The following is a 27,746-nucleotide window of genomic DNA, read 5'->3' as shown; positions in this document are numbered from 1 at the left end:
GGTTGGGGTTGTTTATGGCAGGGTTTTAGGCCTCAGGGCGGGATGAGGGGAATGGGGCGGTTTTAAGGGCAGGGCGGGGGTACGTTTTAGGGCTCAGAGGGGGGGCTGTGGTTGGGGTAGTTTTAGGCATGGGGTAGGGTTTTAAGACTCAGGGTGGAGGAGATGGGGTAGTTTTAAGGGCAGGAAGTGGTCGGTTTTAGGACTCAGGGCAGGGGGGCTGAGGTAGGGAGCAGAATTTTAGGGCTAAGGGCGGAGAGGGTCAGTATAGTTTTTGGGGCAGGGACGGAGTGTTAGGGTGAGGGGTCATGGTAGTTTTGAGGACAGGGGCGGGGTTGGTTACAGGGCTGGGTTATTGGGCGTTTGGGTACAGGGCTGGAATATGCAATTTACCATGCATATCTCTTTAGCGATCATGCCTTTACAACAAAATTTGTGGTATAGGCATGCATGGTAAAGGCACGAGTGGTAAAAACGCATTCATTGTTGAGGCACGCATGGTTTAGCCATGCGTGCTTCTGTCATACAACCCATTTTCAATTTGTCAGATTACACCTCTGACATGCATTCTATGTTTTGCTTCTTCTGTCACCCAGGCCCCCTTTACTCAGTGTAAAAATTAGTTTTTCTCTGTGCTATAATTCTCTTAATGTTATTCTCTGCTGTTTTTCTCCATTAGGAGCAAGTCTAATTTCTTGTTACAATCTGTAGACACCACATACTGCTCTTCTAGCGATAGTTACTGCTGCAATGCTGTCCGCTCTCCTGCTCTCCACCTCGGACCCTTTGGTCCTCCTTTGGCATCTGTTTAGCCCTCTTTTTACCTTTCAAATTTTACAACGTTCCGGATCTCAGTTGCACTTTTACATCCTCAAATCGGCTGTCAAACCATTCAACACCTCCACTTATCCATCTCCTGTTTAAAGTCAGTCATGATCTCAATCTTGTTCATTCTCTGTACCCCTTCATTTGCAGACTAACACAGTTGGCTGCCCTTGCCACTATGAACCATCTCTCTATCGTCACTTCTGCTGCCAGAGCATGTTTGATAACCATTTCTTCAGCCACCTTCTCTAGCCCATCCCCTAATTTGCCCTCCTCCCCTAGAGACCCTCCCTGCATTTTTCACTATACTGACTCTGCAGGCCCCTGTTCCTTGTCCATCACAAATATAGCTATTCTGTTTACCCATGTATTAATCTTGTCTGTGCTGATGACCCGTCTATGCTCTCCCTCCTAGAATAGGTTGTCTTGAAGAATGGAGCTGAGAAGATTGAGGGCTGGCATGAAGGCTGGTAAATAAGAGCAGCTACAAGGCAGGCATTATACTTAATGCTATGTAGACCTGAACAATGTATGACCTAGCCAGCTGGCTTCTATGACATCAATGAGGGTGTGGCTAACAGAGACTGCCTCTCATTTCTAACAAGAACATGAGAAGCAACAAAGCAATGTTAAGACAATGTAACAACACAGTACTTTTCAGAGCCAGTGTAAAGTTAACTTCAATAACCCAGCAACGTTTTAAGCCATTTTTAGAAAGGAAAGTGTTTTTTCATCATAGGCCTTACAATTGGTGGTTTCAAACCCGGACTCTTTTCTTTTACAAAAATAGCGTAAGCATTTTGGAGAAATGTTACTTATTATTTAACACAAACTGCGGTCTTGACATATGTTCACTTGCTCATTGCATTAATTGTTTGGCAGTATTCACATTGTTATTCATATAAGTTTATTTTTAGCTGAAAAAATTAATTCAAAAACTACAATTTTGTGAATCAAGCATGTTAAGAGTGCACTGCAGCGTGTGAGCTACAAAGATCTGGTCCTTTGTAAAAGTGTCCATGCTTACACCTCAACCAACAAATAAATTAGTTTACCTGGTGTTGTCATGATGAGGGTTGGAGGAAGTGACAGCACCCGAACCACCACGTAACACTGGCCTAAGGTTGGGATTTGCAGAAATGAGACACAAAGACATAATAGGGAAAAAGGAAATAAGAAATACTAAACACAACACAGGGACAAAGTGAAACTATTGCATTATATTGTATAGTGCTTATATACAATATAAATTCATCTCATTCAGATAATTTGTACAAAGATTCCCTTCCCCACCCTGTGATCGATATCCTTTTTTAAACAGCTTCAATACAAAACAGCACTTTCAAGAGCATAATGACTTTGACCCGGATACACATTTTTTAGGGCTACTCATCAGGGTTCTATCAAATTGATTTAAAAGAAAAAAAAGAACACAGGTGAAAATCTGTACTGAAAGGAAACGCTGCAATGCTGCTACTTCCGAAGATATCCAACCCTCTACGTCTACAAATGTTGAGGGAGAGTCACAAAATCCCAGGGCCCGACTCCCAATTCACCTTGGAGAAGTTAACCAATTTGCTGCTCTCTTTACAGTGTAAACAGATAAACTGCGGGCACTGTGTTCAGTTAAAGCGCTTGGCAACCGCACAGTGGAGAAGGCTACACGGTTTCAAATTTCAGTGACTAGTCAGCATCTACAGGGGCAAAGTTCGGAGTTTTCAAATTGCAAATGATTCAGCCACCCTATCCTCGACTATTTTACTATTTAAACAGCCATTCATGAATGGCAGCAGATGAGTGGCCAAAAAAGGTCCTTTAAACAAATACCCCTGCTTCGTCTGGTTTAAGATCCGGTTTCAGTGAAACAAAAGATTACTAAACAAATAATATAGATATAATTTGATATTAATTCTGTTGAGAGTATATTTAAGAAATTGGGAAGACCCATCACTAATGTGTTTGGCATGGCCTGTTTATTTTGTCCTCTTACATTTCTTGTGAGGAGCCCAGTATTTACACTTGAAATAAATTAGATTGTTGTGGTTAATTACATAGCAAACACTACTTAATTACCTCTCTGAGCTTGCCAACTCGACTGTCATGTTGGCTTTATCCCAACTACTGAGCTGTTACTTAGAATTACACTGTTTAAGGGAGGACAACAACGGGGCATTTGTTTCAGGATGCTTTCATGCTAAGCATTGTAGAGATGACCCCAGAAGAAGAGCCTTTATCTTTCCTATGCCTAAACTGCAGATATATTACTTGAAGGAACTGCACCTGGGATAGCCCAAGTTGACAAGCATGCTTGTTATTTTATATTTAAAAAAACTGCCAAGAAGTCAGAGCTAGCAGAGATACTACATGGATGCTCAGGACCTGCACCCCTGCACTACAAATGGAGTTTCAGATTCTTTCACTACAAACAGAAGAAGCTAGAGAAATAATGATGCACAATGAAAGCCCTCCCAGTGTGACGTTTTGAATGCTCACGGGTGAGTAGTATTTGAAGGCCGGCCCTTCCACCATTCCAGAGTACCAAATAAGGTGGCATTCTCCTAAAAAGAAAAAAAGGCCCGCCTGCAGTCATGGAGAGCTTAAGCCTTTATTCAAGTAGGCAAGGAAACTGCAATAAGGGCGGGATATCACTTCTAGAAGAGGAACAGGATGCCAACAATGTAGGCGATTCTCCTATTAGTAGTCTTAGATTTCAGAATGAAAAGGTGAGAAGTCAAGACTGCACACAGGCACTTCAAGTGGGACGCAATGCGTTGGTGGCTTCAAGATCGAGTACCCTGCTGCCACGAGATGAGTGGTTGAGGTCTAGATGCGAACAGCCAAGTCAGTGGACGTTTCAAGAGGAACCTTGCCTTTCCATGATACAATCAAAGAGGCCCTTGTTAATTGTGGCAGAGATTTGGAGATTTAAGTTGATCTTGGGGGAAGTAAAGAGCAGGCAATGGCTTGCAGAAGGAAGCGTAAAAACATCTATGTAGCACAGAATAAAGAGATACCTGGCAATAGTTGGGTATACCCCACTGAATTCTTTGTCCACAATGCCCCAAAGATAGATCACTTTACAACTGTACATACATGTATTGAGACTGGCATTGAAGGGAACAACACAGAAGGCCCTATAAGGCGGTCTCATCCAAAGCCTACAACCAAAACAGTTTATTGGTCAAAACACTCCACAAACAGTGGTAGGGCTCAGAAGAGAAATGAACAAATACAAATTACCGTTAGTCTGATAATTCTGAATATTCATTGTTGATCATGGACTTCTGAGAAGAAAGACATGAAAGAGGACAGCGTGGCACCAGTCAATGTATAATTGTCTTGGAATGTCTCCATATCTGCTACATGATTCTTCATTATGGGAATGTGCTGAGAAATGATAGCAGAGAAGTGCAAAGACTGTGGGTTGCAAGGAAAAGGGGGAAGACGTCTGAGCACACATGTGGATATTGAGTTTGGCATTGTTTGCTCTTGATAAGAGAAAAAAAACAGCTTACAATAGGATAGGGAATTGGATGATTTTATGAGGCATTATTGAACAATAATCTTCTTACAAAGTTCATATATCTGGGGGGTTGACAAAGTTTAGCTCCTAGAATCTCCATTTCCCTTCCGCGCAAAGAGAAAGCTTCAGAAAGTTACAATAAGCAGGAGGCCTTATCAAGAAAAGTGAAAATTTAATACAAACTGGTTTATTTGAAACCATTGGGGTGCATGGGGGTAATATATAGTTTACATTTTTACACAAATTAATGTCTGCGATCCTGGAGTACTGCTCTGCTTTAATAAACATAATGTGCTAAAAAAAAGAGAACATATAAACAAAGAAACGCCTAATTGTCTCTTGGTACTGTACACATAGGAAGTGAGGACAATACTGGTCTGATAAATGAGTAAAAGGCCAAGCTTGCTGTACAGAGTTTGTTAACAGGAAGGTAATATAAGGTTCTCAGAAAAGATATGTCTGAACAACTGCCAATATTAAGAGAGCAATCTTTCTTTGACACAAAGGCGGTAGTCGCATTTGTTGGTCAAGTGCTTGGCAAATCTGAACCGTCTGCAGATATTTTATGTAAAACACACGGCTGGCGGTGACCACTACAGTAATATGGGTTGGAACAGATTTAAAAGAGTCAATACAGTGTAGAAGTTTAGAAACGGGCTTTTTACACAAATTTTGGTCCCAAGAGTGAGTGTAATTGTACTGAAGGAAGAGAAACATTTTTTTATGGTGAACATTCTATGAATGCTTTGTAAGTAGCGCGCAATAAGCATATTCCTAAGACCTTGAATCTGAAGTTTGGGGTTGTGTAATAAGAAACCACGTCTGATGGAATAAAATGGAGATGAATAAGGCTCATGCTGCTACTGGTGGATTTCAAACTAGTAAAAAGATATGGGTATGCCTCAGGTTAGGTGGAAAGCAACAGATGCCGGCAAATGTCTTCATCCTTCAATGTGTAGGAAATTATGATTAAAAACAGTATTTTGGTTTCCTTTTACATTTAAAGATCACCATCAGACCTCCTAAAGTGAAACGGGCCAGTATGTGAAAACAAATTCATTTATTAGTGCCTCGGAGACATGATGAAGTAACACAATGAACCAAGAAACCACCTAAAACACATTTTGATTAAGGAAGAAAGCAGAGGAACACTGCAACAAACAAAGTAAAGGGGAGATCTAACTTCTACCAAATTTCAGTAAAATGTAATCCTTGAATATTGCCGGGCTCTGGATTGGTGAGAAATCGAGACTACTCACTCTTTAGAATGGCTGGGTGCAGTATTTTCGGTTGGGAAAAAAAGAAAGAGCGAAGTAAAGTTTCAACACTAGAGTGTAGTGAAACTGGACTTTATTTGGGGGAGAAGTACACCCAACAGCCTACTGGAAACAAGTAACATCTCCACTAGTTCCAGGTGCAGCTGCTTAGGATGGAAATGGCATTTTATAGGTCTAGTCTATGTGCACATAAATTAATTACATACAAACACACACTTGTTCTTCTGAAAAGAAGGTAAATAGAAAGAAAATCGTACATATTCATATGTAGGTATGTGCTTCGGGATTCATACTTTGGCGTGGTTCAGTGAAACTTTCTGATTTGTCAGTAACACTCGCACTGAACTGACATCGATCATCCTTATATGAAATTTTCCATAACTGGCAGTTTTAATCAAGTACAAACACGTCTGTAGTATTTTCAGTATTGCTAATCAACCAACCTATATTTCCCAAGAGATCAGTTCTACTACATAGTTAGTTCGTAACTGACTACAATACACTTCCCTTATTAAAAAAAAACTCTACTGAAAAAAACTCTGAGAAAAACAATCACTTAATTATTACTATGCACTAATCTGGTCAAGTATGTCAAAACAAAACTTCACAGGTCCTGTTGGGTAGAATACATGGAATTAAAACACCAGCCATCATACTCGAGTATTTGTCATTACTAAGAATCTACACACTCCTTTACCAACCTGTCTATAATCGTATCACTACCAAGCTACCAATAGTCCTTGCAAATAATGGGGTAAGTGTTACTTCAGGTTGTCCAACATGAGCCTCTTTTGCTAAACTTCTTTAGATCCAGTCTAGTGATGGAAATCTGTGACTTCTTGCCAACCTACCAACCCGCAGATGGAACTTTTTTTTTTTAACAATCCAAAATCCTTGAACACATACTCCTTTTTAACCAACATGTTTCTATACACTCCACTGTCTTTCAAGAACCTAAGCAGTCATTATGGCCCTCCAGAAAACATAAATCTATTAAATACTTAATGTATTGGGGGGGCAGCATCGAAGGACCTCCATCTCTTATTTGCCTTGAGCGAGGTTCTGCACAAGCTGTGGTTCAGGATCTTAATTTGTTTCCACAGTTCACGCCAAGATGTTCTTTGGTGTGCCTCTCTTTAATTTGCCTTATGGCATCCAGTGGACAACTGTTCTTGTGATGGAGTCTTGTCCCCTTCTGATGGAGTGTCCTATCTCCATCTTTTTCTCATAATGATGGTGTCCATGTTCTCTTGCTTACATCTTGTAAGAAATACCTGGTGGAAACTTTGTGGTCAGAAAAATGAGCAAGATTCTTCTCAGGTTAGTGGTGTGGAAGGCTGACAGTTTGGTGATGTTGCTTTTCATCATCCGCCAGCATTGTGATCCATTCAAAAGTGTGGACAGGATTCAGCTCTGTCAAAGTCTCAGCTTACTGTTGGTGCTATACTGAGATCCTTCACATATTGATCAAGGCCAGAAAACGATTCAGGAAGCAAAACAGTCTGCTCTTGATGACACTGCCTAGGTAGGTGAACTCCTCAGTCATGACTAGGTCCTCTCTACCTACCCACCTAGATTGATAAAGGATTTGGGATGTTTAGTGGCATGACTTGATTTCTTCACGGTGATCTTCAGTCCCAGTATCTTTTCCTGGATATGCTGGGTCATCCGCATTCAAAGTCCTCCAGTGTAGAGAATAAGGTCCATCTGATGCCTCTAGCTAGGTCTTCAGTTGTGAGTCACATCACCCAGGCGAAGACCAGGTTGAAGAGCAAGGCTGACATCGTGCACCCCAGTCCTGATTTTGATGCTATACCGACTATCTCCCACATTGCAGGTACAATTATCAGAACCTCTTGATGAAGAGAGCGATCTGCTGTGGTATGATCTGGCAAAGTTACAACACCCCTGATCCCTTTTAACAAACTGGTCCTGCCAGAGAATGAAACAATCACAAGGACTTTTACTATCCTATTTAAGCAAAACACTGCAAACAGTGTAAGGAAACCTTCTCAATTTTAAGAGCAGCTAAGAGCTCGATAAGTTGGTGTGATAATAGGGCCATTGGTGGGTTGGTCAGCAGGTCACCAAGGTTTGCATTTGTTAGACCTGTCAGCCTTAGGATGGTCTTCTCTCCAAACATTTTGCCTACTATCCTCCAATATTTGCTGAAATTAGTTTTTGTTGGCCTAAGGTCTCTGTGACCTTTATCACTGCTAACCAGGGCTAAAGTGCTTGTGCTCACTCTCCTAAACAAGGTTTGATTTTCATTTACCTAATTGGCATATTTAATTTACTTAAATTGTAGAGTAGTATACCACATACCCAGGGACGGTTAATTACATTCTACCAGTAGACCTGTAGCACTGATTGTGCCACTCACTTAAGCAGCACTTCAAAACATATCCCAGGCCTGCCTGTGTAGTCTGAATGCCGTTCTACACTGCCATGTCGACTTGGCATTTAAACCCCCTTGCCAAGCCTCAAACTCCTCTTATATTATATATAAGTCACCTCTTAAGATAGACCCTAGGTAGCCTATATGGCAGGGTGCTGTGTGATTAAAATGTTGGTCCTGACCCTATATTAAACACTGATTGTCCCCGAGATGTCGTTCTTCCACACCACTTTAGAAAAAGTGCACTGTTGCATTCCTAAGTTAAATGTCTCGACAGGGATTAAAACAAACTGAGGTTGAGATATTTAACTTAGGAATGCAACAGTGCACATTTTCTAAAGCGGTGTGGAAGTACATCATCTTGGGGACATCAATGTTTAATATAGAGTCAGAGACTATTTTAGCGTTAAGTAGGAGTAAGCCTTATTTGTTTAAAAAACCCTTACACGACGTTGTTGGCATTTGATGATCCCGAGCACTGGTGTAATTGTTACAATTAGTAAATGCACTGAATTATAAAGGCACTAGGTTGACCGCTCGTGGTTGTACTGTAATGGCGCACATTATTTGCATGTCGCTTATTTAGCTAAAAATGCGATCCCAGTCGAAGTACTAAATCTAGTGCATCACTAATGCGTTCTAAATAACAAAATAGGATATTGGATAATGTCTACTGGTGTGCAATACCCAATGTGTTTACTTCGGAAGGGCAAAAGGATTTAGAATATCAAAAAGAAACATGATCATTTTGCAGGCATTATTCAATTACCCCGATAATTTAGCAATTTTTGTTCCTTTTCTAATGTTGTGTTGTTGCAGTATTTTGTCTATGTGTATACTTATAAATGCATATACACCATTCACAAAATTGTGCTTGTCAGGTGATCAAGGCTGCTGTGCAGCCGAAACGCATCCTGTCTGGTTTGGCCTGCTGAAATAAATAGATGCAGATCCCTTCCCTACCCAGAGTGCCGTTTCTTTCACTGATATGGAGAGATTGTTGTGATACATATATATCAAGACCATGGCTGTGGTCAAAATGGGTCTTTCTGCCGAATAAAATACTTTTCTTTGACCAGCGGGCTCGTGAACCAATCCATTACCGTGATTCTGTGGGGAGAACATATATGATTCATAATGAAAAGCCTTTCGTACTAGGACAAGAGCGCTTAGAAAATGCTGTGAGCTCAGCTTGCGTTGCAGACGTACTCGTTTTTACACAGTGAAACAATTTGAGGCTATTTAGAATGCTCCATGTTTATATGCAAATACATTCATAAATGCAAAAGCAAGACTGGCAATTGTTTGCTTTCAAAATCAAAGGTTCACAAAAAAATTGTAACAGGAAAAAACGTTTTGTGAAACTACTATGCAACTTAAAATACTATTTTTCTGAGGCATCATTTAGTAAAACGTGTTTGATGAATGCCAAAAATCACGGAAGTCCACCTCCCTCGGAAATTCACAAGAGTTTACAGCAATATGTCTGGAAACCAACTAACTCCTCGCAAGCTACTATGAATTCCATTCTCAAATGAGCAAATGTACTCGTGTGAAATTCTGCTGATCGATTGAAAACTTAGATTCCTTAAACCCCCTTTTTTCCCCCCACCGTGGAAAATGTTTTACTACCCTAGTCCGAAGTACCTTCCCAGCCTTTGCAAGCGTGGAAAGAGTTTGGAAAGCAATTGGTTAATACCCTTAAACATGTTAGTTTGTTAGTGTGAACAGACTAATAGGCCATTCCATACTTCCCAACCACTTTCTGTCGCTGTATGCAAATTTGCAGACAGGTGGCAAAATCCAAACTTGCTAGAATAATACATACTCCGATATGGTGAGTCCTGATATAATCAGAGGGTATATTCACTGCGCTCGGATATAACGAAAGCTCTACCAGTAGGCTTAACTTCACTACATGGCATCAAAAGGGACAACTTGACATTTTTTCTTTTAAGAGAGCAAGTAGGTTTCTGAAGCTTTCAGTCATTTAGACAATTAGATTTTTTATACAATTCCATCCCATGAAAACTATTCCCTTCCTGAAACACCCCTTTTCAGTAGTAACCATGCAACTCTCCACTTCGATATCAGCAATCTGCCATGAGAATCTTTACCAAGGTTTACCTGCGACCACAAGCACCAGAGGTTCTGGATACTGATGCAGCAAGCATCAATGTGCATGCTGCTCATTTCACCTGCCCTGTAATATATTTGTGTGCAGGAAGCGGTAATGTAAGGATTACCCAAATGCACGGCTGATAACGGTGAGTAATGTATTGGGCAATGCAGTTTGACTTACCATAATTGAAAAATATTTTCTCATTGCATCTATTTATTTCCAGCCATGCTTGGGTCGCTGTGACTTGCCAGCAAAGACAACTTTACTAAGCAGATGGTGTCTGGTTGACTGTGTTTACTACAGACCCTCACCAATTTTAAGAGACTTTTATAACCTGCAGAAAGTGTAGTGCACCAGCCCATTTTGCAACAAAGATTGGTGTACATTTCAACACACCATCTTTTTGCTGTGCTCTGACTGATAATACTGACTGACTAATGTTTGTATCTTCCTAAAATCAAAAGGCATCTCACTGGGAAGTCAAAGGCTCTGTAAATTACCTGGCATCTTGGTGCACTAGTATATTTTTACAGTAATGATAACGTTTTAAAAGACTGCTCGCCATAACTATTGCCCTGACGAACGTTAATGATCCCGAAGGGGGCACTTGATGGTGCAGAACCATGCTGCCTTGATGAGTTGAAGGATAGATTAAACCCTTATGCTTTTGGAGTGGAGGAAGGGGGGCAAAAAGAAAATTAGAATTAGCCTATCCTCAACCAAATTCAATGGTAATGTGGCGAATAAACTATTAAGACTGTTAAGACAGTTTATCATGTAGTAGGCAGCGACATCTGCAGTGCGCACTACTGACAAACTGACTCTGTAGTAATGTAAGCCCATGGCAAGATGCCAACAAAAGAGAATAGCTTCTCTTCCATCAAGTTCTCTTCAAACCATGATAAAAACCAAGAGATAAACTCTAGGATGTAGACCGTCACATGACGTGGGTGAGAGTTTGATCTTTTTTTGTATAATCCTCTCCCACAATAACAAGGCACCACAGAGGGTACTCAGCAGCTGCAGGTTCTAAAGGAAACTAGAGGCCTGAGTACCAATTAGTACATTCATTGCTGGAGCAGAGTCTAATACCAAAGGCCTCCAACCTAATGTAGTAGTCTCTTGTGGACATTGGTGACCCATGCCACTGCTGTGGAGGGTGAAAGAGGAACAAAGGGGGGGTTGGACACAGGAATGGAGCAGAGGTCAACAGTAACAGATGGAGTTGTAGCATTTTCAGTGGGCACACTAGATGGTTCCAAAATTATAGACGGCCTGCTGAAAAGCTTGATAGTGTTTCAAAAAGGCCCTCTAAGAAGGAAGATTTTCTTGGGGTTACACTGTCTTCGAAAGAGCACTGGATCTGAAGAGAAAGATTTCTTGGATCGGAGGAGAAAGATTTCTCGGACCTTCTCGAATTCTTTCCCTCCAGGTTGAAGGGGAAATAGAGTAGAATGGTAAAGAGTGGCTTCTGGATTTCAAGCCCGTGTTTGTGCCGGATACAATTAAAATCCTCCCCTTACTCTCTCGACTAGCCCGGGAGTGCATGAGAGAGCATAAAACAGATTTGCTCACATCATGCACCTTAATCAGGGCAAACTGAACATAGCTTATACCTCTGCTGATTGAGGGAAACATAATAGAACAAGCTTGGAAATAAGACTAAAAAACAGTACTCCTCTACAAGCAATAGCTATTAGAATGATGAATCATTGACCATTTAGCAGCACAATTCTTAAATAAAAGTTAATCAGCCAAGCAGTACACCCTGAGGCAGTGAATAATATTACAACAGGAAAAAATCTATGATTACATTGAAAAAAAGTGAATAAACCTGATTAGTTAGCCAAGATTCATTCAACTGAAGAGGATACCCTTCAGTTATTCAGACTTTTTATTGAAGCCTTAAATAATGTAAAATGTAAATGTTGTAGACTTGTAAAGCGCACAGCTGCCCCAGCAACGGGGCGTCCCGGCGCTGTAGACCGCTGGGGAACCCGTCCTGGCTATCCCTGTGAGATGGTCCCTTTCTGGGTATCTCCAAGGTGAAACCAGGCATCCCCGGCGTCTGTGGGGGGCCGTTGTAGAGATGAGGCAAGCTTAATGCCCAGAGTTGCCGAGTGTGTTCCTGGTTAGAGTAGGTACCGAGGCGAGAATTATTGAGTCCGTTTTGACCCTGGTCCACAACCCTGCCGCGTCGGGAATTGAACCCTGGTCCCTGGCCGATTCGCTGCTTACGGGTCTGCCGCCTCTAACCAGTGAGCCACACCTTACAGTCTAGGATTACTTGTGTTCATAGTATTACTACACTTCATATATTATCATTGCAAAAGTTGGAAATCTTATATGTATCCCAGTCTAGTTCTTTCACATTTGTTGCAATGCTGGAAAGGGAATCTTATCTGCATGGTACATGGTCATGTTCCAATGCCCTGAACGCCCAAATGCTTGTTTCTGGTATGACAAGTTGTTATCCCAGTCCTACCTTCATGCTAATCTAGTGTGTGTGTGTGTGTATGCAGAGGCCTTGGCCTGTACCTTGATATGATTGAGATCATGGAGCTGTCCTGTGATCTGCAGGGACGGACCAAGTGTGCCCTCATTGATAGACGGTGGACTACTTTCCTGGTCAAAGATTTAGCACATAGAATAGTGGTGGCAGTACACTGTTTTGTGAATCCATAGTTGTGGCCAAACTTTTACCTGTGTAGAAGAACAAATGTGGTAGTGTACCCAAAAGAAAAAAGTCAATGTATTCCAAATTCTTATATCTTCTTTATTTTCCTTATGTCATTCATTATTACACATTCACAGAAAACGGATACAGCCTCAGCAGGGCTTTTCAATCCACTATTCCTTTTATTTCCATTAGTCCAGCGATTATGACAAATTTGGCCAATCTTGTCAGTACATTTACAATTTCAGTCTCTGGTATATTTCATCCCCATCTCAAACTTTTTGAATCACCGATCATAATGGTCGTAAACTGGCTACATCCACATATTATGGGTCAGTTGTACCCTATATTTACAACCGATTCTGTGTCTATCGACTGCTGAAATGTAGCCATTATGATTGGTAACTGAAAAAGTTTTATATGGGGAAGAAATATACCCGGAACTGAAACTGTAATTGAAAAAGTATCAACAAAATTTGGGAGATTTCTCTTAACCACTGGACTACGGGAAATATAAGGAATATTGGATTGAAAAGCCCTGAAGAAATACCTTTTTTGACTGAAGCACTTTGGCTGAGGCTGTATATGTTTTCTGTGAATATGAAATAAAGGATGTCAGAAGGAGATATAAGAATTTGAAGATTTGAACTTTTTCCTTTTGGGTGCACCACCACATTTGTTCTTCTAAATTTCTCTGCTTTGCAGTAGTGTCACTCAGTGGATGGTACAGGGAATGCGTGCACCAGTACTGACATTAGGGAACATTGTGGCAGGTCAGATATAGCCTTACCTGTTGCTAAATTAGCTTTTTTGACTTTTTTACCTATGTCTTTAGAGTGGAAGCCTACCCATCTGAATTTTTACTTCTATGCGTTTACCAGAGTCTAAGTGAGAAAGTCCCAAGTGTTTGTTGTGCGTGTTGAAGTGTACAGTTTGTGTGATACATTTATTGTATGTTTGAGTGAACCAAGGTAATGAAGGCTTCATACCTCTGTACTGGCCGTTTGCCCATAATGGAGTTATAGTGGATTTCCCAGACAGTGGAAGTGTATTGCTGCCATTCCTGATGCTGAAAGGAGGAGAACTAGACACTGAAATGGGTAGAAAGGAGGCAAGAATCCTTTAGAAATTCGATTATGCATCTTACTGAGAGGAACAGCTGATTTGTTGTAGCTCTGTCAACCCTGCAGGTAGAATGACTGTCCAAGAGAAGCAAAGCATAACTCCGGGTTTCCAACATGGCCTGTATTAAACAGTAGTGACCACAAGAAGTGTGACTTGAACTAAGCTGCAGCGTACAGAAAAAAAAAGGCCTTTGTGAGGCTTGTTGCCTGGACAAGATCGGCCGCATACTGCCTGTAATGCTAGTCAGAGATTAGCCTATGCATGGCTGCACTGCCAGTCTGAGATCGGCCTTTTGAGTGGCCATATGACAGAAGAAGATTTGCCCATGCAGGACTGCACCAATACCAGAGTTCCTGCCCACCTGTTTCATGTGTGATCCAGTCTTCAGCAGAAGCAGCCAACATGGCCTACGACAGAGCGGCCTACAGCTATTGGAGACATGTAGCAGCAGCATCATCAAAAAGGCCGTGGGTGCCTGGTATCAGTGAGAAGGCCCTTGACAGACATGCCAGTTTGCATGCACTCCCTCTCAGGAGTGGGCAAAGGGAGACAAAACCGATCAGCTACCCGATCAGACGGATCCATGATGGGTGGTGAAAACTGAGCAACTGAATTAAGTAAGAATGGAGCAGCTGAACAAAGCAAGAAACAACCAATTTAACTAAGCAATGCCTGAGCAACTGAACTGTGAGAGACTGAGTGCAGAGAGCATCCTGAATCTAAGCCATAATCAAGCTATCGCCTTAGTATGAGGCAACAACCACTTAGACCAGAAATGAAAGGGGGAAGCGGAGAGACTTTGCAACTGGATTCAAGCTAGCCTGGCTGATTAAGGGTGTTACCCAGAAACCGGTCCCATGATGGTTGTTTCCGGTTCAGGGAAGACCTGGCTTGGCAGTTCGGGTTGGACTGTTCCCATGAGGCACGGGGTCAAGACTGATTTGCATATAGCTTGGTCTGAACTGAGGTGGCGAAGTTAGCTAAAGAACGATGATTGATTCAACCCAGATCTGTGACTGGGGGAGAGTGTCTTAAAGGTTTCAGCGCTCCGTCCATCATCTCCTTGTGTTTGCTTCACCCTGAATCTAAGCCATAATCAAGCTATCGCCTTAGTATGAGGCAACAACCACCTACACCAGAAATGAAAAGGGGAAGCGGAGAGATAGCACAACATCAGCCCTTAGTAAACTAAATTGTACCCTGCATATAGTGTGTGTGAAGTATTCAGTTGTAGTGCATTAAAATACTCTTCGTCCTTTAAAGTAAATGGGTTGGACAGTCAGTTATTGTGCCGTTTTGTGACTGGAATCTTGAGCTCAAGCAATCCCACACTACTACCCTGAGACGCCAATGACTGCTTTCCATTGCTATTACTAAGAGTCAAGTGCTGAAAGGGTTGTGCTTGGGTCAGGTGGCAGAGCTATAGCATGATGGACCCTGGGACATCAGAGACCAACAACCTGAACCTCCACAGTAGAGGAGCAGTAGCACCCATGTACCCCAGGGCCATCCACCCTGGTCCGACTGACCAGAAGAATGTTAGCATACAGCAATTACATTTGCCAACTGCAATTACGTAAACATTCTCAAAGGAACATTAATAAAACCATGTTTTTGGTCAAGCCCATATTCTACCCTCCTCAATCTGATAAATTGCATGGCATTGCTTGCTATCCAAAGGTAGCAGAAAAAAACTTAGGAACTAGAAACATTCCTCAAAACAAATGTGAATGAACAAGATATGACAAAACTACTCATATTATGTATCCAAATGATCAATATTAACAATTACTATTTCTATAAAACAGAGGAAAAACCATTTATCAAGTACCTAATATGTTTTTTAAAAATAATTATAGAAGTTAACCAATGAACCAGACATTTATCTTGATACTACATGTCATATGGGTATGTCATCGCTCAATACAGAGGGACTTTATAGTATATGCTTCAAATGATACTGTCCAAATATCGAACATTGGGATCTTCCTTGCTATTGAGTTTAATGAATGGAGTCAACTGGCAATCATAATTCAAAGGTTCTGCTACCCTTTACGTGCGGTAGGTCTCTTTTAATAAACTGGTATGCTGGCTCAGGGAGGTAAGTGCTCGCTGCAGACCTCTTTACATTTGTTACTTTTAAGTCTGTATAATAACTTTGATAATAAAGAAATATTTATAATTCATAAAATCATCCTCAGTAGCTAGTATGCTTTATGGAGTGTTTTCATTTCAAGTTTTTAAGAAGAGTGCATGCAACATGTTAAATTAAGATAGTTTTATTTAATCACCATATGCTGACTGCAGTTCATAAAGGGACGTTTTCTCCAAAGGGCATTTCTTACTATTAGCCTTACAAAATCATAATAGGAAAGGGTCACCTCACATTGTTTGGCTAGCAGCACTGTAAACTAGCAATAACTTACAATCTGTAGGCAGCCTGACTTCTTCAAAAAGTAAAAGATTATAGCCACCTATTGACTTCCATGTTGTTGATGATAGACATCTCACCAACAATGCAGCTCTACTTACATAAATGGTAGGTAATAAGTTAAAAGTAAACAGACTGTGAAGATTAACAAAAACAGTTTTAAGAGCTTGACCCGGATTATTTATGGTTTTAAATATTTTGGAAAAAATGTCTGCCAGATCTTTCTAGCCTTCAAGCAGCCCATAACAAACATTTCATGCCCAATATCAAACTTCTAGTAACATTCGGCTTGTAAATAATTTCTATGCTTAAATTACAGCCTGCTGTCCCTAACCATCTAGTTTTGCAGGAGGAATGGATCAATATCATGGAAGTTCCATCAACTCTCCTCCCGTAAGGATGTGTGTATATATATGTGTGTATATTATTTACTGGCGGTCGCCAGTAGATAGTTATAGTTAGGTCCTATTTTCCATAGGAAATCCGCAACATTCTATTGGGAATATCTTTGGCGCCGGTTGACGAATCCGCGCGAAATTTTCCAAACTTTTGGCCCGCTCCGCTCCTACCCTGAAAGTTTCGTGGTGATCTGTCAAGCGGGGGCCGAGAAAAAAGGGGGGTCCCAAAACGTGTTTTCCCCATGCAATTTCCCAAAGGATCTGTTGTCGCAGTTACAGCCCAAACCGCTGAACGGAATGACACCAAATTTGGCAAAGAGGTAGTCCTCAGTTTGGACTCGTGCCTTTTGCATATATGGTGTGAATCTGTTCAGTAGTTCCTGAGAAAATTAAGGTAAAAAAGTTAGTGCTATCTATGGCCGGGGAGGATCCGCGGACCGTACCCGCATCCTCCCCGAACCGAGCGCGCACCCTCCCGATCGCGCGCTGAATGCTAATTGGCTGTCGAGTGTCTCTCTACATTCGAAACCAGGAACTGTTGGCGGCCATTTTCTGCCTCGGTAGAAGCGAGGCTGAAGAAGCAAGGGAAATAAGTGTGTAAAACATATAAAGGGGGCAGAGTGGAAATACTCTGACCCTCTAGAGGTGCTTAGGGGGTCCCAGAAGGACCCCCTGGGGCCCCCCTTTTTAAAGAATAAAAAAAACGGCGAAATGCGCGCACGGTGCACGCATCCTATCGCGTTGGATGCACGGATGCTCACGCGGTGGGTTCGCGGATGCAAGGGAAAAAAAATGAAATTGTTGGGGGATTAAGATTAAGCTTAAGTGTTTTGTTCTTGAGTGGCTCTAAAAAGAGCCGTTGTGTTCATTGAGAGTTTTTGGTACTTATAAGTAAGTACCTATACAGAGTCTAAAGTTGTTGAGGAAGACTCTGTTTCCTTCATCAGTAAAGTGTACTCCATCTCTCCTACACATCTCTTGCATATGAAAGCGCAGATTGTTATTGTAAATGGACGCCATTCTGTAGTCTCGGAGAAAAGCAGAAACAGATTTATTCACATGTTTCCTAGCTTTCTCAATCTGTGGACAAAAATGATCGGACCAGTTCCATTTCTGCCTTTGGCATATGTTAGAGTACACAAAGGCAGTTTTAGGGAAAAGTGAAATCAGTTCTGCAAAGGTGTCCTTCATAAGCATTTCCAGACCTACCCCAGTCAAAGTGCCTAGGTCATTGCCACCACAGTGCACTATTATGAGGTCAGGGTGTTGAATTTGCATGAAGGATTTCACCAATGGCATCAATTGGTGCCACTTTAACCCTCTCTGTCCAATCCATTTAACGTCTACATTTGGCAAACCTAGGTCTTTGTGAATGCTTTTGTTTTCTGCATACTTTTGGCTCCAGAAAATGTAGCTGTGTCCCACAATCCACACTGTAAGCATCTTGTAGGGCGGTCTGGATGTACTCAGATTGTCTCTGTAAATGAAATGGCAGTTTGGAAAGTAAGATGTTTCTGAAATGGTGGCTAATATGCAAGTTTGAAAAAGGACAAGAAATCATTGGTTGTTTGACAACCTTCAACACTGAAAGGTAGGGTGCATATTTCTGTTTTTTAAACACATGATTCTTATTGGTTAACAAAAACTGATTGTAAGGAACATCATATACGATAAGCTGATATGTTGAGAAGTCAAGCACACTTGCTGTTTTTATTAGCAACATTGTGTGTGCTGAACTTGTGACCTGTGTCCTCAGTACAGTGTTCCATGACCTGTTTCTTTGGTAACGGGCAGAAGGCAGATTGGGGGAAGGGTTGAAGTTTATGTCATTTGGAAAGGGTTGAAATGTTTAACCAATAGAAATGTGTGTTTGCTTTTGAATTTATGTGGGAAGGAATGTGATTTGATGTTTACATGTATATGTGTGGAAAATGAGAGGGAAACTTTGCCATTCTTTGGTTCTGCTGACAGGTGCACAGTGCAGAGATTCTGTATAAGAAAATCTGGTGTGTGACTGATATCTGGTGTGTGACTGATATACTTCTTAATCTACAAAACATCTTGAAAGGTGAGTTATTTAATTGTGAGGCGATGTATGTAGACTATTTTCTATTTTAATCAGACTGATGTATTTCTTCTGCTAAAGTGTAGGGAGTACTTTTTTTTCTCTACAATCTTATTGACAGTGTGTGTGCATGTAGAAACCATTTTGTGATAAGGAATTGTTTTTTTCATGTGTTTGTAGACAGATAACTATGAAGTTTTTATATTTTGGTAGAATTAGAAACCAGTCATTGTTTATGAATTTGTAAAATGAGTTCTGTTTCTGCAGTAAAATGTAGTACTCCTTGTAGATGAAGAAATGTGTTTTGGTATAGTGCAAGGGATAGTGTTGTTTGTCTAGAATCACACAGAGAGCCTGTGTGCATTTGGGAACCACTGTGAGAGAAGCATTTAGTAATATGTTGTATTTGCTGACAGATAACTCTTTTAAAACCTGTCATGTTGTCAAGTTTTAGTAGTATGAGAAGCCAGTGTTTGCTTATGCGTTGATTAAATGAGTCAGGCAATGATACAAAAGTGCACTTTTGAAATATGCACATCGTGTGCAGTTCTCTTACCACTTCCATAGTAGTAAATAAGGTTTGGTAAACTCGTAGGGATAGTGGTTGTTGTCTAGAATCACACTGTGAGTCTGTGTGCATTTGGGAACCAATGTGAGAGAAGCATATGGTAACATTGTTTATTTGCTGACAGATAACTATTTTAAATCCTGTCATGTTGCCAAGTTTTAGTAGTATTAGAAGCCAGTCATGCGTTGATTAAATGAGTCAGGCATTGACACTAAAGTGCAGTCGTGAAATATGTAGATTGTGTGCAGTTCCCTTACCACTTGTACTGTAGTGAATGTGTTTTGGTAAACTCCTAGGGATAGTGGTGCTTGTCTAGAATCACACTGTGAGTCTGTGTACATTTGGGAACCACTGTGAGAGAAGCGTTTGGTAACATCGTGTATTTGCTGACAGATAACTGTTTTAAAACATGTCATGTTCTCAAGTTTTAGTAGCATTAGAAGCCAGTCTTTGCTTATGCGTTGATTAAATGAGTACGGCATTGACACTAAAGTGCAGTCGTGAAATATGTAGATTGTGTGCAGTTCCCTTATATCTTCCACTGTAGTGAATGAGTTTTGGTAAACTCTTAGGGATAGGGGTGCTTGTCTAGAATCACACTGAGTCTGTGTACATTTGGGAATCACTGTGAGAGAGCCATTTGGTAACATCGTGTATTTGCTGACAGATAACTGTTTTAAAACATGTTATGTTCTCAAGTTTTAGTATCGTTCGAAGCCAGTCTTTGCTTATGTGTTGATAAAATGAGTCAAGATTTGACACTAAAGTGCAGTACCATGTAGTATTGTCTTCACTGCACCAGAGCTGAAAATTTAAAATTTTTACCCAGGCACTGTCCTAGAAGTAGTCTGATGATTTAGTCAGTTTCTAAGTACTTATGTTGTGAACCATTCATTACCAAATAGACTGCTTCAAATGTCTATGCAGTATGCATGTGGTTCTCTAACCACCTACACAGTTGTTTTCACACCTTCAATTCCCTAGTCAGTATCCATACACTTCTAGGAAACACCCTGTCAGTCCCTTTGCAGTCTTCTAGTGACCCATTCAGCACCATGTAGTAATGCATTCACTGTTCCAAAACGCAAACATTTATAAATTCACTAAGACACTCTGTTGACAGTACTGTAATGATTCAGTCACTGTCTAAGTATTCATGCACTGAGCCAGGCCTTAGCACATGGACTGCTTCAAACCCCTATGCACTATGCATGCAGTTTTCTAACCACCTACAGACTTGTCTTTTACACTTTCAATTCCCTAGTCAGTATCCATACAGTCCAGCAAACATCCTGTCACTCCTTTTGCACTCTTCTAGTGACCCATTCAGTACCAAGTACTAATCCATTCCCTGTGCGAAAACCCAACCACTTATAAATTCATCCAGGCAGTCTCCTTGCTGTAGTCTAATCATTCAGTCAGTACCGAAGAACTCATGCAGTGAGCTGGGCCTTAGCACATGGACTGCTTTAAATGCGTATCCAGTATGCATTCAGTTCTCTAATCAGCTACACAGTTGTCTTTTGCACCTTCAATTCCCCAGTTAGTATTCATATACTTCTAGCAAACACCCTGGTACTCACCCAGTGTGTCTCCTTTTAGTAGTGTAATCATTCAGTCACTTAGCATGTAGTCTTTTAGTGATGTAGGCTTTAGGGCATGAACTGCTTCAAAGTAGTATGCACTATGTATGTAGTGTTTTAATCCTCGTCACACTTGTGGCTCAGGGCTATAGTTCTTAGTCTGTTTTTATATAAAATGTGTTTGTACAGTAATGGAATACTGTAAATTTTAAAGTTATTAATATACATTTATTTGTGATTCTTTTTTGCAGATACTGTTTTTCAACGTTAAAATCGAGAAATTATGCCAGAAAAAAAAAGAAAAAGAAAAGAACAGAGACAGGAGGATTATTTGAAGAAACATCAACCAAAAGTATTGAATGAACAAGATAATGTGGCTAAAAGGAAAAAAAATTATTGTAAGATCACTAAGCAATTTATTAAAAATGTTTGTAGGAGCAAACAGAATGTAGAGAATGCTGCAACTTCAGAAATTTTTTTAAGTAAGAAAAAAATCAAAATAAGAGGAAAAGTAGAAAAGCAAATGTTCAGTCAAAGGAGATAAAGTATGGTAAAAGAAGACAAAATCAGAATAAGGAATTACGCAAAAAAATATTTTACAAGAGAGTAGTGCATAATTTGCTGAAAGATGTGAAGAAATATAAAAAGACAGCTTTATTTTATAAAAAGAAGAAGCATATTGAAAGCATTGGGGAAAAGGCTTTTGAAGTAAAAAGGAAACTGTTTATTTTACTGTTAAACAGAATTCGATCACTAGATAAACCAATATTTGTAATGAAGGCCAAAAGTAGGAGGAAAAGAGTTAAAAAAAATTGTGATTTTTTTTGGGAGAATGGAAACCGTTCTAGTTCAGAGCCTTTTTTTAATGAAGAGAGTTATTCACTAAGTGAAAAATTGTTGTATGCAGTTGACACCAGTGGTAGAGGTTATGAGGTTAGTGATGGTTGTCCAATGGAGAAAGAGAAAATGGTTGAAAGAAATGCAGAAGAAGTGATTGCTGATGAAGTTTTAGGGAGACGCGTTAAAAAGTCCTGTGTACACTTGGGATTGCAGTAGTGTTTGTAGTGTACGACAGGAATCTATTGAAAAATGATGTCGTTTTTTACGAGTCTATACTAAAAAAAGTGTAAAACAAAAGATTAAGCTGTTGCAAGGACTAGACCCTTGCAGAGTGAGAAAACACTGGTTTGCAAGGTAATTCTCTGGCTAGTCTTTCTAGGAAAGTTTGTGAAAGTGTTTTTCACCATTTCAGAAAGCTGGCAGTACATCACACTCAAATGCGGAAGTTAGTGAGAAGGTTGTATTATGCAAAAAGTCTAGCACTAAAGTTAAGTGAGTTGAACAGTGCTCTTTTACGTGGGTCAGTTTCAGATGTGAAGCAGGTTTGTGAGGATATTGAGTTTTGTTACTTTGGGCCTCAGCAAGAGAGTGAAGAAACTGACAAATTAGTAGAACAAAATGTTGAAGACAATGTAGAACCTGTAATTACAGGAAAATTTGAGGATGAAATCACAAAGTTTAAGGTAATTTCAGGTGAAAGACCAAATGTTTCTTGTATTTGTTGTCGGCGAAATCACTATAAAAATCAGACTAGGGGTGTCAATCTGTATTTAAAAAGTGAAATAGAAGATAATGATAAGTGGATGGAATTTGCAACTTATTTGTTGGTAGAGGATTGTTTTGATTTGGGATGTGAGCAGCGTATTTGCAAATATTGTTATAATAAATTAGATGAGAATAAAATGCCTGCTACAGATGTTCATAATAATCTAGAGTTGGTTGCTATTCCTCCAGAGCTGATTGATTTAAATACGTATGAGTCTATTCTGATACAATGTGTTCACCCGTTTCAGGCTATTGTTCGTATGGAGCCCAAAACAAGTAAATTACCTCCATCAGAGTTGCAAAGAGGATTGAAAGGAAGAGTTGTGTATTTACCATTAGATTTAAGGAAAAATGTTGAAACTATTGGTGTAGATCATGCAGAAAATGAGCCACTAGTCATTCTAGTTAATGGTGTTCCTACTAAGAATAAGAACATCTGGCAAGAGTTAGTGGATGTTAGAAAAGTACAAAAGGCATCATTGTATCTGTTAAAAAATAATGAGTACTATAGAAATGTGTTTGTTGGAGAAGAAGAAATAGATTTAGCAGAAGATACTGAAACATTAAGTGGACAAATTGAAAAAGTGGACATGTCCAGATGTGAAGAGATCTATGAACATTACAGTGTACATCCACTTCATTCCAAATAGGTGATGGGGAATACAATTGAGTTGTTCCAAATGAAAAAAGAAATAGGAAGTCCCATGAGTGTATGGGAAGAGAGCTTGGAAGCTCGTTGTTTCCCGCAGTTGTTTCCAATAGGAAAAGGAGGACGATATGATGAACGTCCTGTGCAGATTCCTGCATCTGAATATCGGACAACAAGATTATATGCAGAAGATCCAAGATTTCGACAATGTATCCCTTATATGTTTCATCTTCTGTTTGAAAGTGACTTGTCTGGACTTTCATATGCAGTAAATCACATTTTAAAAACTGGAATGCATCTGCAAAATGTAACTACAAAGGATTTTATGGATAAAGTGCATCAGAGAGATGATCATTTAGAATCTCAGTTGATTAATCTGATGGCATGTCAGCGTGGGACTAATGAATATTGGTACCGTCGACATGGAGAACTGAAATGTATGCTATGGAACTTGGGAACTCCTACGTGGTTTCTTACCCTAAGCTGTGCTGAGTAGGCTTGGGATAATTTACTTGAATTTCTTCGAGAGGCAAATTTCAATATAAAAAATATTGAATACGAGACACCTGGAGAATTGTGCTCTTTGGATCCTGTCAATGTATGCAGATATTTCAATCATAGATTTGAAGCTATGATGTCTTTCATCTGCAATAAAAAGAATCCTCCTCTTGGAGAAGTTGTGGATTTCTTTTGGAGAAAGGAGTATCAAGCAAGAGGTGCTCCTCACATACATATGTTGTTATGGGTCAAGGACGCCCCCAAATTTGGAACAGATTCAGATGAAACTGTGTTGTCTTTCATTGAAGAATATGCTACATGTGCTCTTCCAAATAGCAGAGAAGAGAAAAACTTAAAACAACAAGTCTTACGATTTCAAAGCCACAGGTGTGGAAAATACTGTCGACGAAAGTACAAGTCAAAGGATAATTTCTATACCAAATTTCGTTTTGGGTTTCCACGTCCTGTATTAGCCAAAGGAAGAGTGAACAGTTTTATGTCAGCTGTACGACATACCATCACAAGAAAGTCTCCGAAAAACACCTACAACTTAAGAAGAAGCGAAGAATCGATATACATAAATGACTACAATCCAGTTATTTTATCTATGTGGAACGCTAACATGGATATTCAGTATGTTGCGGACAATTCCATTGCTGTTGCTCGATATGTAACATCTTACATTACTAAATCAGAAAAGACTGAATTGAAAGAAATGTGGGAAGAGATTTCTCACGAGAAGACTAAGTAAGAAATTATACAGTTTCAGTTAGAAGAGGTTATCGCATCGTGAAATTGGAGCATATGAATGTTCAGATCGGTTATCATCTGCAAGTCTATATTCCAAAAGTAGAAGAATCATTTCGGTGAGTCTAGGTCTTGCAGGAATGCGAAATCGGGTACTGAAATCGGTTCAAGAAATTGAATATTTAGCAGAAAATGACCCTGAAAGTACAGATATTTTGAAAACCAATATGTTGGACACATACTATCCAAAGAGAAGTCATCATCTCGAGAACATGCGTCTCTATGAAGTGCTGCAAAACTACACTTTTAAACGGAATATTACAGAGAACATCAACGATGGAAAATATGGAGCGATTGGTTCTGAAGGATGTCTGGTGAAACAAAGGAAAGGAAATGTAATTAATCACAGAAAACTGAGTTGCGACACTGCTGACAAAAGGGAATTTTACTATTTAGCTCTTTTGCAAATGTTCAAACCATGGCGTTCTGAACTGGAATTACTTGGAGATTTTCCCAGCTATGAAGATTCATTTAATGCTTGTAAAGATAACATACAATGCAGTGCTTTCGCAAATTATGTAAAAATGTTGAATGATGAAATTGATCAAAAAGCTACAATTGCAGCTGAGATTGCTAGAGACAGTTCTCAAGACAGTCAAAGTTCTGCTGCACTGAGTCAAGATCCACTAGAACAACCAATTGTTGAAAATGAAGCAGCGATTGCAATGAATGAGGTGGAAATAGCAATGTATCAAGCACAAGAAGATGCAATACAGTTAGGAAACTTGGAAGAGCAACTAAATGTTGAACAGAAACAAATATATCAGCAAGTGAAAGAGCAGATTGACCATGGATTACTTCATGAAAAGTGTGTGCTCATGTACATCATTTCAACCTATCCAAATGTATGTGAGTGGTCAAGCTGGAACAGGAAAGAGTTTCTTAATTAAAGTAATTACAAGTTATCTGCAAAAAACAACTGAGTCGCATTTGTCTTGTGTTGTCACTGCTCCAACTGGGTTGGCAGCACATAACATTAAAGGAATTACTTTACATCGTTTACTAATGCTGCCAGTAGAGCATGAGAACAAATTGGAATACCACAAGCTATCTGGAGAAGCTTGTTGTGAAGTTTCAAGAGTGCTGAAGAAAATGAAACTTCTCCTTACTGATGAGGTGAGCATGGTTTCAAACTGGATGCTCACCTTTGTGCATTTAAGAATGCAGCAAATTCTTAAAACAGAGTATGACGTGTTATTTGGAGGAAAACACATCATAGTTTTTGGAGATCTACTGTAACTGACACCGGTAAAAGGACAACAGTATTTAAAACACTTGCCCATGAAGATACCAGAAAGTCTCTTGGCAGTGTTGGTAATGTGAACATTTGGAGTAATTTTGAATACAAAGAACTGACAACAAATATGCGACAGGCAAATGATGCTGAATATGGAAGTATTCTTCAAGATATAAGAATTGGAATTCTTTCAAAAAAAGGGAAAGAAGCTTTGGAGAGTCGATTACTTTGCAATGTCTTTCCAAATGAAAATGCAGTTCCTGCAAAAGTGTACGTGGAAATTGCTAAAAATAAGTCAGTGATTTGCTTAATGCCGACACTGCGTGAGTGTTCAATATTTAACGAAGAATTATTAAAATTGGAAAATGAAGAAATTGTTAAAATGGAAGCCATCGATAAAATACTACATGAAGGAATCACTATTATTTTGACGGGTAAGTTGAGATCAAAACTAGATTGTTTCGAAAACAAAATATCTAAAACTGCTGGTTTGGGAAAGACTTCTGTATGTGTGTGTAAACTGTCGGGTAATTTTAAGGCGTAATTTGGATGTAGAGAAAGGTTTAGTTAATGGTGCAATGGGTATAGTGGTGGATTTTGTGATTTATCAGAAAAAAGAAGGAATTGAATTTTTAAAAATTACATTTTATCAGATTGATGAAGTTAAAGAAATTGGTCGTTGTTCAGTTCGTTTTTTGCTTGTTAAAGATTTATATGTCCGTAGGAAACAATTTCCATTTTCTCTGGCATATGCAGTGACAATTCATAAATCTCAAGTATTAAGTGTAGACAGTGCATTGGTGAACATTGGATCTACTGTATTTAAAGAGGGTATGGCATATGTTGCTTTGTCGCGAGTTAGAACATTATCTGGTTTGTTTTTGATTAATTTTGATGAGACAAAGGTTACTGCAGATGCAAACTGTGTAAAAGAGTATAATAGGTTAAGAAGGGTGTATGCTCCAAATTTAGGTCAATATCCTGTATTTGAAAAGCGTGTGGTTTGTCGAAAAGAAGGGTAGAGAATATCTGTACTGAAGATGTCAAGAAGGGAAAAGAACAAGATAATGTTGCGATTGCAGGTAAAAAAAAATTGGACACTTTTGAAGAGATTGTTGGTTATCAGTTTGAAAATAGTTCTGGTGTCAACTGCTATGCTAATGTAGTGGTCAATGTTATTTTATATCTGGAAGGTTTGCAAGCACAAATTATGCAGAATCGGGAAAAAAGATTTTGTTCTCTGTTTCATTCTGTTTATGAAAAATCGACAACAGATAGAAGTAAAATACAATCTGTTTTAGATGTTCGTAATATTTTGGATGTGTGTTCTGGTTCTACACAATTTACACAAAATATCCAACAAGATGCTCAATCATTGAATCAAACATTGCCCACAATAGAAATAATTACAAATAACTGTGGATTAGTTTCAGGATACTGTCTGAATGCGGATAAAACGGAAATTATGTCTTGGAATCAAGCAACCGAGACTGTAACTTTTAAAAAACAGATTAGATATCTGGGGGTACAAATAACGCAGGACATTTCACAAATTGCTATAACCAACCTGACTAAAATTGGGAAAGACATTTCTAGCCTAATGAAAGGCTGGAGTCATCTTCCACTCACTATCTTTGGTCGAGTTAACTTGATTAAGATGACAGTGCTGCCGAAGTTAACTTTTTTGTTTGACTCTATCCCTTTGATGTTTGAGAAAAAGGGGTTGGTAAAGCTGCAAAGTGAGATAGGGTCATTTATATGGTCTTCTAAGGGGTCTAGACTATCATGGAAAAAGATAAGGAGGAAGCACATTAAGGGAGGATTGGCAGGATTTTCAAATTTATTCCTGGGCTTTTTTGCTTAAAAATTATAGAATGCTCTTGGGTAGTCCAGGAAAATCAGTGATTGGGGAACTACTATCCACTTTGTTAAATATTGAAGGGGTCAAACAGGCTGGCTTT

General features: G+C 39.6%; 1 protein-coding gene across 5 annotated transcripts in view; it reads right to left on the bottom strand.

The window, feature by feature from the left end:
* MFF (mitochondrial fission factor) overlaps positions 1 to 27,746 on the bottom strand; it is a 192,009-nt gene that overhangs the window by 17,230 nt on the left and 147,033 nt on the right. For all 5 annotated transcript variants that reach the window (XM_085634381.1, XM_085634384.1, XM_085634385.1 and 2 more), the window contains one exon: positions 1,878 to 1,940. In XM_085634381.1, the coding sequence (XP_085490507.1) occupies positions 1,878 to 1,940 (63 nt within the window). The remainder of the gene's footprint in view (positions 1 to 1,877; positions 1,941 to 27,746) is intronic.

Source organism: Triturus cristatus, chromosome 11, assembly GCF_964204655.1.
Source record: "Triturus cristatus chromosome 11, aTriCri1.1, whole genome shotgun sequence".
Classification (NCBI taxonomy): domain Eukaryota; kingdom Metazoa; phylum Chordata; class Amphibia; order Caudata; family Salamandridae; genus Triturus; species Triturus cristatus.
The sequence above is the reverse complement of the archived record's forward strand: the minus strand, read 5'-3'. Positions and strand labels throughout refer to the sequence as shown.